A 13,576-nucleotide genomic window follows, 5' to 3' on the forward strand; every position below is an offset into this window, starting at 1 on the left:
TAAAGATTATTGGACTGAATTGCAAAAGATAGGGAAAGGAAATTGAGCTAAGTTCACAAAAATACTAGTGAGTTCTCTCACATCCCTACTCTAGTTCTGCATTGTTTCTGCACATTTCTCTGCTACTGTATGAGAAGAACATATTTCTCTTTAGTGCATCATGTACATCAGTTCCCTCTTTACAGTGTACTATTTGCTTCTATATGATAAATATAATACTGCTTCTCTTTCTCAGTAAACCTTCATTTTCATGTTGCGTTTTTATTACACATTGTCCTTAATATTATGCTCTTAATTTTTTAAAAATTAAGATTATCATGAATACTCATCACAAATTTTAACAACTGCATACTTGAGGAACAGAGCTGAGACTCATGGGAAAACAATACTTATAAGAAACTAATTAATTTAAAAAAGTTATTCTTTTGATTGGTAGCTTTTATCATCAAAATATATTGAAGGAATAATTTAAAGTACTAAATCATTGTTACAGGTTAAAACTTAATAAAAACTACAAAACATGTCCAGCAACAAGGGACCACCACTTCTCTCTCTCCCAAAAAAACCCCAACCCAACAAAACAAGTAAAAAGAGGTTCACTTTCATCATGGAAGTGTATTGTACCTCTCATATTTTTTACACTTTTTTCTTAAATACCTTTGCTTATAAAACATCCATTTATATTACCCAATGGAAAAAAGTAGTCTAACATGTGCTACATATTAAACTTTCACACATAGTCTGCCAAAGGCCTTGCACTATCAACTACTAGCATAGAGACACTTTAAAGCTTCACCTTAGCTCAGGTGTAACTAAAAAAGATACAAGAACAAATTCATTTGAGAACTATGACAGAACAAGTGAAAATTTCTCTATTGAGCTGATTTTACAGTATTTTCAGTTCCATTAAAAGTTAGTATTTCAGCTACCAACAAAAAAAGCAAAGTTGCACATGATAATGCCTAAGACCTGTAAGTATGCTTCACTGTATCTCTCTCCTATGATAACTCAAAGAATGGTATTCTAAAGGCAGTAAGAAGGGTCAAAGCCACAATTTTAAAACACTCACTGTATCTACATTATTTTAAATGTAATCAAAATCCTAAATGCAGATTAAGGAAATAAGACTTCTGATGAAACTTTAAAATAGATATAAGAACAGAAAATAGTATTAGGTGTAAGTCATATGGCTCAGTCAAGTTTTCAGGTTATTAAGACTAAAATCAAGATAACTGGCTATTCGAGCAATTTAAGACATACATTCTGTGCATACAAATTACAGTAGAAGTACGCTATGTGGGACTGATCGCAGAACTGTGTCAGGTATACTTTAATTTGCTGAGCTAGTGACCCATACAATTAGATCATAGTAGTGAAGATTATGTTCATGTTTAGAGGTTATTATCTCACAGGTTGGATTTTACATCACAGTTACATTTGGAAGAAAACTCCTAATTACGAGATACAGGGTGATTAATTTCTCTCTTTGTTATATAACTAACTCCCCAATTACTCTTTCTTGCTATAGTGGTTCATGCCTATGTCTATACATTTCTACAGGGCAAAATTATGAAAATTAGAAAGCAACACCCTGTTTAAAGTTATATTTAATTCTCAAGACAACCATCGTTTTCAAGAATACTCTCTGCTTTTGTAGACCTCTTCAGAATATTCTGCTTGCCATCATATGTAGCTTAAGCAAGGATAGGAGTCACTTAAAAAGTGGTAAGTTTTAGAAATGTTTGGCATTATACTAGCATAATAGTCTTTCCAAAATTATGGCAGTTGCCATATCCTATCCCTAAACAATTTTTCAACAGCTTAAATCTCTAACAGGCACATAAATAGAAAACCAGAAGTCAGGTCATAAATTTAAGAACCTTACCAAGCTTGAAGAGATGTTAGTGACTTCTTCAACATATTAAAATAAAATCAGTGTAACACTGTTATAAATGTCATGCATAAGTGGTCAGTAAACTTCAACACAATGCAAAGGCAAAGCACAGTCGTAGCTGTGCACAGAGTATCATGATGCAAAGAACTTGGAAAGGGGAGAAAAGTAAACTGGGGTGATCTGAAAGATGGAAAGAAGTGCTCTGGATAGGATAAAGGAATAGGAAAAGAATAAAGTATTGAATGGAGAAGAAGGAAGGAACACATACTCCCCTGGGAAGTGTGAGATAAGGATAGCATACTGAAAATGAAAAAGGAATTGAAGGAAACCGGAACTAAGCAAAAAGATTTAGAAGAAACGCTTCTCTAGTTCCCAGCTAAAACCTAGATTTTCCTCCCAACTTTTACCTGCTAAGGTTTTTTTTTCAGGTTCTCAGTTTCCCCTTCCTCTCCCATTTTGAGGTCTGCTCAGGTTTGGGGTTTTGAGGGGTTGTTATATTATTTTTTATTTTTTTTTAATCTGCCTTTCTAACATACTCAAGTCTCATGCCAATGCAGAGCACAACAGAAACTTTCAACAGGGTGCACAGATTACAGAGGATTCCTTACAGTAAGGAGACACCAAACACACTGACATCATTCCAGTAACAGTCTAAATTGGCATAGTGGAATTTGAAAATGAACCCAATTGAATGTGACAGGCAGCCAAAAGGAAGTCAGTGAAGTTTTATGTAAGAATACAAGACACACAGAGGGGAGTCAGGTAAGGAAAGTATGTTAGAAAAGCAGAACTCATTAGATTAAAATTATTTACACCAAATAATAGTTACTATATTAATTTTGAGATTTTATCTAGTAAACTCTTAATTTTCAGATATGCATCTCTGAAGAAAAGTACTGTCTTAGCACTTAGTGTATTTAAATATTGAGCCCATTCATAAAAATCTACCCATCTCTGTGGAATTTTAATTGCCTAGTAAAACGGCAAAACAACAAGTAACTCTTGTTTAAACAGCAGTGAAATATATTCTTCATTCAATTAAATGATGAAATGTTAAGAGTCAAATAAGAAAATCTTCAACTTATTTTAGTGCATTTCTAAAATAACTGGGTTCAAGAGTTTTATTTTCAATTTGTGTTCTTAACAAGTTTAAAACCAGAAACAAATGGCAAAAGATAATTAATCAGATCTGGTTAAACTGAGTTTTGTATAACCACATCTTGTTATCCCAACCATCCTTACAGTAGCTTAAATTCAACAGGTTTAATTCATTACTGCATATCTGTTTCACTTTTAAGTTTTCATTAAACCAGGTGAAAACTGATTATTTAAACTGATTTGGATTAATCAGGTCTGACCACGTGTATAACAAGCAGACTGCAAACGTGTGAATGGAAAACTTGCAAGGGAATGATTTGGAAAGGGACATCGCAAAGGTAAAATTTAAGGGAGAAAGCCTTGAACTATGATTTGAAGAACAGGCCAGTAAAGGAAAGAAACTGGCCACACCAGGGCTGGTATTCTTCTCTGTCCTAGGGAAGGCGCAGCTGACTTGAAATTTCCCAGCCTATATGGCAGCCAAAGTGAAAATTACCTTGCTCTTTGGATCTCCTGCTGGCTCTAAAACTAGAGGGATGTCCTGATCAGGGACCAAGCAGGGCGTAGTTATGTCCTGGAAGAAGCAACAAACAATTCTGGTGTGGCCCATTTTTGGCTCACAGGTATTTGGAATATAAGCAATGCTCAGTGCATGCTCAATGAAGGTTGTTGTCCTAGATGATGAAGAGTGACTCAATACCTTGCCCAGTCATTACCAAACAATGGACATCAGGACAGGATGCAATAACCTCACTGCAGTACATACACAATATGCTAGCAAAAAATAACTATTGAATGGGGGTCTTCATTGCTAACATAACCTGAAAGGAAAATTACTATTTTCCCTGCCTTCCCCTTACTCAGGTATGCAGAGTTAGTGAGCCAAGCCCTGAAGAGACAAACAACATTCATGTTCCACAGCACCTGTAAGTCTCTCTGTGTTGAGCCCAACTGATGCAACTGCATCTGTGGTCTTCAGCATCTAAAATGTCTCAAGGAAAAATAGCTAATTGAATTTCATTCTAGCTTGTGAGAAATAACGTTGTTGAAACACTTCACGCTTCCATACGAATTTTGCAACTAGACAGTAGTAGAAGAAAATTAAACAATGGTTACAGATCCCTTTTGCACATTAAGGCTGGCTAAATTCTGGTCATTTGGGTGTGCTTTGTCACATTTCACTATGACAGTGTCCATGCTGTGCAAATACTGCTAGATCCCAACACCTAAAGAAAAAAAAACAATGTGGCAGGTCTTCTGAAAGGCATACTGCTTGATCCTGGAAAACTGCCACATTATTTTGATCCCAAGAAAGCCATGATAACAACATGGCGCTTCTGTTAAATATTGAACCTGTTAAAGAGACAATGATGAGAGCTTACTAAAACACTGTGGAAAGGAGTGCTTGTTACTGGGGAAAACCATGGAGTTAATATTTGAAGATTTTGCTATATGCAAGAATCAGCACCTGACTATAAAGAAAGACGCATAAGGAAATGATGAGAATGAAAGGAAGGTACAGGAAGAAGTGAAAAAGACAGTAATAGGAGGTGGCTGAGCAACACAGCAGTGAAGCTGAAAAACAGCAAACAATTATGCAAATTAGTGGATCATAGCAAGAGGATATCCTGTTCTCACAAACAAGGGAAAATCATGAAAGACAACAAAAGTAATAAACTCCAAGTAAGGCCATATTTACTGTCAGTGCCTGTGATTAGCTACGAAAATACTTGTTTTCCTTTTAAGGCAAGCTCATTCAGTGTATTATATCTTTCTAATAGTGTATAGTTTTCCCTATTTACATGTGCTTCCCAGTCAAAGATTGTTATGACTGATTACAGACAGAACAACTCCTAGCGTGTTTACTAAACTAATCCTGTACTGTAATAAGTGCAAGTTTAGAGAAGTGGAGCAATCTCAAATCAGTGACGATGATCTGATACCTTGATTACTACCTATTGGCACAGTTGAGTGTGTCATACAGCCGAAAAATCTGACTCCTGAAAGCCACACATTTTAAGATGTGAGCCATCTAAACATTAATATTATTCATATGAGGAAGAGTTTCTGTCTTTTGATTCCTAACTTAGTTTCTTTAAACCTCATCTAAATCCTAAGTAATGGAGTAAAATTTGCAGTTGTCTTAACTGTTCCCTTGAAACAGTTCTTCAAACATTTCAGAACATTTTGAACTGACTGTTTAAAATACATAAATACATTATATATTTTCTTTCATTTTGATTTTAATTTATCCTTTCTGAAGATTTTTAATAGTTTTATCTTTTTGTTGCTGCCTGGACACATCTCTTTTTCTTCCTACAAGATCTATTGATAGGGTAGACATGAAAGTTACAACTCCCAATCAGTGAGTTTAACAATCAGTAAACAGCTTTTGTATGCTGTTCAAAAAGAAAGTGAGATAGCATCTTTACTTCATTATAACCCTCCAAAATTACTGAAATCTTTATATCTTGCATGGCAATGAGAGAGTATTTTAAAACTAACTAAATAATTCCAACACTTATTTCTGCAGACGTAAAAAAATGCAGAGTAGTAGCACAGAAAGTTACAAACTATCATCAGGCTGACCTATGAGCAATTCTACTGCCTTTTGTTTTTTCTTTAAGTGCTAATGTTGATATATTATACCAAATGTGCTTGAACTTTTTAATTCAGTTGCAAGAATCTGAGACAGGCAAGACAGAGTAACCTTACTGGTGCACCGCACACTTTGGATGCTGTGCTATTTTTTAGCCATCCTTAATGCTTTAAAGATATTCTGAATTATTTCATAAGCAAAAGGAATTCTCCAGGAGTACAGTAATTACACTGCAGTTTTCTGTCTTCACAAACAGACACCTTGAAGGATATAGTTAAGCATCTATTACTAAGCTGATACATTAATAAACATTTCAAGATCTGTAATACAAAGATTAAGTGGAATCATTTAAAAAGATATTACATGCATATCTTAACCATAAGAGTATTTTCAAGCTACATTCCATTCACTGTTTAAAATATACATAAGATGTAAATCCAGTCCAAACTGAAAATAACTTACTCACCCCAGGCAACATTACCTTTTAATAATATCATGAAATGGGGGAGATAGAACAAGTTCCTGAATTATATAGTATAAAAATCCTATGAGATTTCTAATGCCTTATAATATTGCAAGAAAAAAAAATATAACTGACTCATATTTCATTAAAAAAACTTAGTTTTAAAATATTACTTTTTTAAAAAACCCTCAATGAGGGTTTTTACATTCATAATATAAAATTAGAATGAAAAGTTAAAAAACATACCTGTTGCCTGTTACTGGGCATGTATGGAAGCATTGTTGATACATGAAACATTAACTCATAATCTTTGTAGGTAGTATAGAGGGAATGGGTTCCTGTTGAATCAGCTGAAAATTAATTTAATTGCAGGAAGGTCAGTAAAATAGAACATTCATACTACTTTTTACGACACCACTCTTTGTATGCTATGATTTAAATCTGTTAATGCAATTTAAAACTTTTTTCAGTAGAACACCACCAGTTTGACTCAGCTAAAGTTCTAATCTTTAGTTTTATATTATGACATAGAAGGTTCCTGCAAGAAATTGTCCAAATGAGGATGTCCATTTATGAGGCCTAAATGATGTAATTTTGAATATACTGGCATTTCATGGAAAAAGAGCAAACACCTAGCTACAAAAGTACTTAGCATACTTGAGTATGGTTTTATATGATATATATTTTCATAATTTAAACCGCTAATAAGGACAATGGAGTGATCTCATACTTCAAAAATAAACTGACGATGCTATTTCAGGTGTGACAACTAAAACACATACTGCAGATCAGACTTTTTTTAAAACATAAAATATGTACATAATACATTGCAGTATAATGTTAAATAATTTTACTGGGAATTTTCCAATCTTTAAAAGTTATTAAAATATATTTTATATATGACATGACCTAATATTTTTATTTTATTTAGGAAGTTAATAGAGTTAGCATACCAGAGTGTTTACAGCAAATTAATTACTTTTACGCTGTAGTCATAAATGAAACCTTTTTATTCACATTCTTTAATGTCTGGGTTATTTAAGTAAGCACAATAATTTTTAAGTGGGAGGTTGGGAACATCCTAATCAGTCAAGACAATTATCAATTTTTCTTCTCTTTTTTCCATGTTCACTAATTTTTTAACATAATTTCATATTATTTGCACCAATAAACCATCTCCAGCACTCTCTTCCAAACAGTGTTTAAGGTTTAGGGGTTCTGTTTTGTTTTAAATAGTAACTGTATTCCAAAAAGAAATTGATCTGCCATGTTAGTTCTACAGTTGTAAGTTGTAAGTATATAAACACAAACTTAGGCGTAAAATTCAACAGTAATCATATTGTAGCTGTAGCTCTAAATCTGAAAATATTTATGTGTATAATTTTGCACACATTTATACTACAACTGGCTTCATCAGCGATGTCTGTACAATGATAAAATTAACTCCATTTATTAATACTGATGTAATATAAATTAGAGTTACATTAAAAAATAGGGAGCATAATTTCCACTAAAGTGTCTTACTTAAATGATGCTAAATAAGGCAAACATTATTGCACTTCTCTATTTTAAAAACTTTGTTGAAAATATAATTCCATTATAAGTTTTCCAAGGCATTTTAGAAAGACACAGTTTTTAAGAGACAGAAGGAAGAAATAAATTATATTGTGAAACATAAATATCTGCCTAAACCCTGCAATGCTACTCCCTGACTTCTTTTACAACTAGAAATTTAAAAAGTCCAATTACCTTGAACAGATATTGCACAAAACACTTTCTTTAAATAGTTATTACAGAAAGGCAGATTATTTACCGTTAAATCAATGCTTTCCTAATACAACATCCTACTTAGGTGAATAATTTTGATTTAGCACCTTGACTTTGGAAATGAGCTAGCAAGTTTTCTTCTGAAATTTAGTCCCTTACACTAAGCAAGTGGAAAAATTCTAACTCAACAGCTACTTTACTGAACACACACTAAGGCCCACTGTGATTAAATTTATATAATGGTTGCCACTACAAACATTACTCTGCTAACAATATTAGCAAAAAAAAATTATATCCGTGCTGACATTTTTGCACCTCATTGCTGTCTGAACACTAGTTTTGTTTAATGAAGTTTGAGGAAAATTGACTAAACTTTCTTTTCAGTTATGAAACATCTCTGCTTTTTTTGCAGAAAAACACCTTTTACCAAACAAAACTTAAACAGTAGATATAAAATTGCAACATTTCCTTAATTTCATTCACCTTCAGTTCTCTCTTTACAAGTATAAGAAAATTAAACGCAAACATAATCCAATTTATCCATAATCCAATCCATAATTGAAGTCTGAACATTACAAATGAGAATATTAATGTTTCAATAATAATATTTTAGTTCCTCATTTCCAGTAGATCAATAGGTTTTAAAAAATATATTACAGAAATTAAATAGTGCTGAACTGGTAAAATTTCCTCATATTTTCTCATTTCTTAATCTTGGGATTTAGAATTGCTTGCCATTAAAAATACACTAAAGAAAAGCAGGAAAGAGTTTGTAGTTAATATATTCCACATGTTCTTCTCTTTGCACTGGGTCTGGCTTGGATGGAGTTAATTTTCCTCACAGCACCCCATATGGTGCTTTGTTTTCTAGATGTGATCAAAACAGTGTTGATAACACAGCAATGTTCTAGCTGTTGCCGAAGACTGCTTGCACAGCATCGGGGCTTTCTCTGTTTCTCACCTTGTCCCCCACCCTACCCTGGTGAGTATGCTAGGGGTGGGCAAAACCTTGGGAGTGGACACAGCCAGGACAGCTGACTCAAACTGAGCAAAGGTATATTCCATACCAGATAACATCATGCTCTGAAGTAAAACTGAAGCCAGGGAAGTTTTTCCATGGTATCTGTTGCTCAGAGGCTGGCTGAGCATCAGTCTGCTGATGTGAGGTGGCAAGTCATTGACTTTGCATCACACGTTTTTGTGGGGGTTTTTTTTGTTAGATTGTTGTGGCGGTGGATTGTTTTTTTGGTGTATTGAATTGTTTTAATCTCAACTCACAAGCTTTTCTTGCTTTTGCCCTTCCGCTTTTCTCCGTCCTACTCGGGGTGTGAGTGAGCAAGCAATTGGGTGGGCGTACCTGTCAGACAGGTCAACGCACCACAATATTCTACATTTTATATTCCATAAGAAATGGAACAATGAATTCTTTATCAAATTATTAAATAAACAGACTAAATTAAAACAAAATAACTTTCTAAAGAAGAAACCCACAGCTTGTCAAACATTGATTATCCTACAAAAACACCTACAAACTCCACAAAAGCTGAGCAAGAAATATTACATTACATTACATTATGCTTACCAAAAATGTAGCTACTAAAGATGAAATTATTACACTATTCTGAACATGCAGGCAGTCAGATTAATGTAGTATCCAATTATAAATACGACACGCAGTAATACTTCTTGTGCCATTATATTAAAAAACAAGCATAACACAAAAAAGATTGTAATTAAATCAGTATTTCACATTTAAAATAGAACTGAAGACAACATCTTCAAAAAGTCTTCTAATTCCATTCTGTTTGTTGCAAACTATGAGAATATATTATGACAAGCCAATAAAATTAATGGCACACAGCATTAGTGAAACATTAAAATTATGTTACTGAGTGATACAATCAGCAATGTGTATTCGTACTGAAGGATGGCAAATATAGAATCTGAATTTGCTTGACAGACTATCACATAGAAAATTACTAGGTGATATATGGTCATGCTCTGATTGGGGAAAAAAAACAAAATCAAAAACGCTCTTAACTCCTTTGAATTTTTCATCTCTATTTATCAGTTCATCCCAGAAGTCTGACATCCACTGGATGTTAATATATATTTCTACACATTAATTTGAAAAATGAGTTAGTATTCTGTACTGAAATAGGATACAATAGTCTCTATCAAGCCTGACTTAAAGTGAAACAGGCATGGATTTAAGCAAAGAGGCAATAATGTTAATAAAAATAAAAAGTGGTGCTTATGCAGGTTGACAGGGCTATGGAATCGCAGCTTTCCCACCTTCTAAGTCATATATTAGAATTTGTCATAGGATTCAGGTCACTTTTTCACTATTTCCAACCACTACTAGCGATGGAGAATGTGAAAGATTTCTTGAGTTGCAAAGCTGGTCCCCCTTCATTGTTAAAGCATGAGGTTTTATCACCAACTTCACATATCTCATGTCCTGCTGGAGACTGGCCTATGGACAGTTTACCTGCACTGGGTACCAACCACAAAGTACACACACTAGACGTTTCCAAAAATTTCTAATATGAATCATTAAGTCTCTCTCCTGTACAGGAGATGACGGTCCCTCAGGGCACTACCAGTCTGACAATAGAAGAAAAATCCTTTTATGGAAAAACAGTATGTTACAACAAAGTAGATGAATACCTAGATATCCTTAGATCACAGCTCATAGTTATCAGTTGTCAAAATCCTCTTAAAATTCCATTAAACTAAGAATGAGTTGAGTTAAATTTAAGGGCAGTGAAAAGCAGTGCTAATAAAGAAGTGTGTTAACATATTGTTTACTTTTTTTAGCAATACTTCAGTTCCTGTTCTGGCTACAAAACCCAACAAATTTGTAGAATTAAATTATTATACTATTGCACTTAAGGAAATGGAAAGATTTGAGAAAATATCAGTAGTAACACAGTGGTTAGGTAGATGAATGTTTATCAGCAGCTAAATGATAACATGCTTATTAAAACAGAGAAAATTGGATCACTTCTTTAATAGAAACATCAATAAGTATGTTGATTAAAAAGAAGCACAAAAATTTTGTTAAAATAATGAAAATGGTCCTTTTTCATTACTCCGTATTTTGAAGTACATATCTTTTCTTTTGCCTTTTTAAGGACAAGATGTTAAAGTGTAGCTGGGAAATTCTGAAATATATAAAAAATATTCACACAGTATGATTTTAACTAACTGCAAGCAAATAAAATACGTTGTTTTGATTTTTAGTTCTACTAAGGCCACAGAAAAAGTAAATAACCTTTCAGACAAGGTGTGATACATGCTCTTATCATATGCTTCATCTTCCTCATTTACCATATAATCTTCAGAACAGGATTTGCAGAAGATCAACTGGATAATTATAGTTTCTATCATAGGTGAGAAATATAACTTACTTTTATTATCTAGCTGAGCCCTGTATTTACTAAATCCTTTCAGCCGTACTCTTTGGCCCAGCAGATCAAGGAATTCTTCGAAAGCTGGTCCTGCCATCTCATTGTTATACATTTCTTCCTCTGTGCTTTGGCCTGCTTTGCAGTAAAGGATACCAATCTTATGTTGAAAACTCAGCTGAAATTAAAAAAAAAAAGAAAAAAGAAAGGAAAAATTACAGAAGCAAATGAAAGTCAATACTACAACAGATATTAACAATTAAAATATTAACTCTGTTATAACCCCTGGCAGAAGTTACCTGAAAGCGAAAAAATTAAGTGTTCTGATTTGGGAAATTAGATCACCATATAAAGGAAAAAAAAAATAAAATCAAATTAAACAGACAAAAAAACCAAACAACTGTCTTGAAAGAAAACTGGATTATCACTAGCCAAACAGAAAAAAAGCAGTACATAAAGACTTTTGAATTAGTCATCTACAAAAGCACACTTTACTGCATGTTATAGTATGACAAATTTAAAAGGCAATTTTTGTATAAATGTCTTTTTTCTCACGTTCAACACAAGGTGAGGTTACTTTCCCTTATTTGTACCCTTAAAAGTTCAGTGCAGTTCAGTTAAAACAGGCTCTCAGAACAGTTATTTCTGTTACATGTTATCTTTTGCCCTCCCCATAAAATTGTCCATTGTTAAAAATTATTCACCATCTTCAAAAGCACACTACAAGCTAGAAATCAGCTTGCAGTTAAATAGTTTTGTTAAACAAACTACAATCTCAATTCTTGAATTCTGATAAATTATTTCTATGAAAAATAAGTATAAAAAGTATTAAAAGTTAAGTACAAAAAGAGATGATTACTTCTTCAGCAGAGTATTGTCTTGTTTTCTTAGCTTTTATGTTTACTTAGGATGCCAAACAGGAAACTTCCATGTGAGTGGATTAGTCCTATTATTCTTAACCGACAACTTTTAGAGCTTCACAAACTGACAGAGACCATCAGTCACATCAGATTCCCTTAAGACATTTATCTATATTCATAACTTAAATCAACTCTCCAGCTGTAGACTTCTCTTCATCAAACCTCAGGATTAGTGTCTAATATGTGTTACGCAAAGACTGTATATACTTCTATTACAGCAAAGGTGACAAGAACAGTCTGCTTCACCTTAGTCGTATGTAACATATGGTCTGCCATGTTAAGTATATTGTAATACTCAAATCCATAGACATGCTACTGCACTAGTCTTACCACAACAATTTTGAGGGAAAGCTACAAGATGAGAATACTAAAAGGTAGAGTGAAGAAAACAGACATACATGAAAGGAGAAAGTGTCAAAAATATCACCCCAGACTTCAAATAATCCTTAGCGTTCCCTCTTCAATAAATGCTGCATTTCTCCATTGTAAGTGGAGAGTTGTATATTAAAGCATTTGCCAACAGACAATTAAAAAAAAAAGACTAACCTCTCCAAGAAAAGAAAGCCACTACCTAAATCCTTATCACCCCTGGAAAAATAAAAGCTTTCACTATGCTTTTACTAACCCAGACTTCTGTGTTTTGATGATGCTACTGCTTTTTTTAAGCTAGTAGTCTTTCTTTGTCTCCCATGCAATTCAGTATTTAACTTGACAGCATTCTTGGTTTAACTAATTACCTGTGTGCACAATCAACACGCAAAAATTGCCAAGATGTCCTTGTTAATGAGTATTTTTGAATGCCATAGATAGAACCATTAACACTATTAACTAAGAATCTCATGCCCCAAAGGTAAACGTAGTAAAATTAAGTAACAGAGAAATCACAGAATCACAGAATGGTTTGGTGTGGAAGGGATCTTAAAGATCATCCAGTCCAACCCCCTGCCATGGGCAGGGACACCTGGACCAGGTTACTCAAAGCCCTGTCCAGCCTGGCCTTGAACACTTCCAGGGAAGGGGTATCCACAACTTCCCTGAGCAACCTGTGCCAGTGTCTCACCACTCTCACAGTTAAGAATTTCTTCCCAATATCTAGTCCAAATCTACCCTCTTCCAGTTTAAAACGATTCCCCCTCATTCTATCGCTACCTGCCCTTGTAAAAAGTCCCTCCCCAGCTTTCCTGTAGGAGCCCTTCAGGAACTGGAACAAATGCTAGACTATTAAAGTCAGCAGCAAAACACTTCATACCATCATCTGGGCATGGAGTTCTTTTCTTACTATGAAATTAAGACTATCAGTGGGACAATTTCTTCCCATTTTAACTAGTACAAACAGGCCTAACCCCACGATTTCAGCAGATCTGTATATACAGTGTCGTACACTACAGAATTTGAACTACTGGTGGAGAAAATTTGCCGCACAGC

The 13,576-nt window shown here is 34.0% G+C and overlaps 1 protein-coding gene across 1 annotated transcript in view; it reads right to left on the bottom strand.

The window, feature by feature from the left end:
• Positions 1 to 11,409, bottom strand: part of SIPA1L2 (signal-induced proliferation-associated 1 like 2) — a gene marked incomplete at its 5' end in the record, with an annotated part of 68,275 nt that extends 56,866 nt beyond the window's left edge. The window contains 2 exons of the mRNA XM_010194274.1: positions 6,301 to 6,404; positions 11,235 to 11,409. Of these exons, the coding sequence (XP_010192576.1) occupies positions 6,301 to 6,404; positions 11,235 to 11,409 (279 nt within the window). The remainder of the gene's footprint in view (positions 1 to 6,300; positions 6,405 to 11,234) is intronic.
• Positions 11,410 to 13,576: the final 2,167 nt, after the last annotated feature.

This window comes from Mesitornis unicolor, unplaced genomic scaffold, assembly GCF_000695765.1.
Source record: "Mesitornis unicolor isolate BGI_N332 unplaced genomic scaffold, ASM69576v1 scaffold2041, whole genome shotgun sequence".
NCBI lineage: Eukaryota > Metazoa > Chordata > Aves > Mesitornithiformes > Mesitornithidae > Mesitornis > Mesitornis unicolor.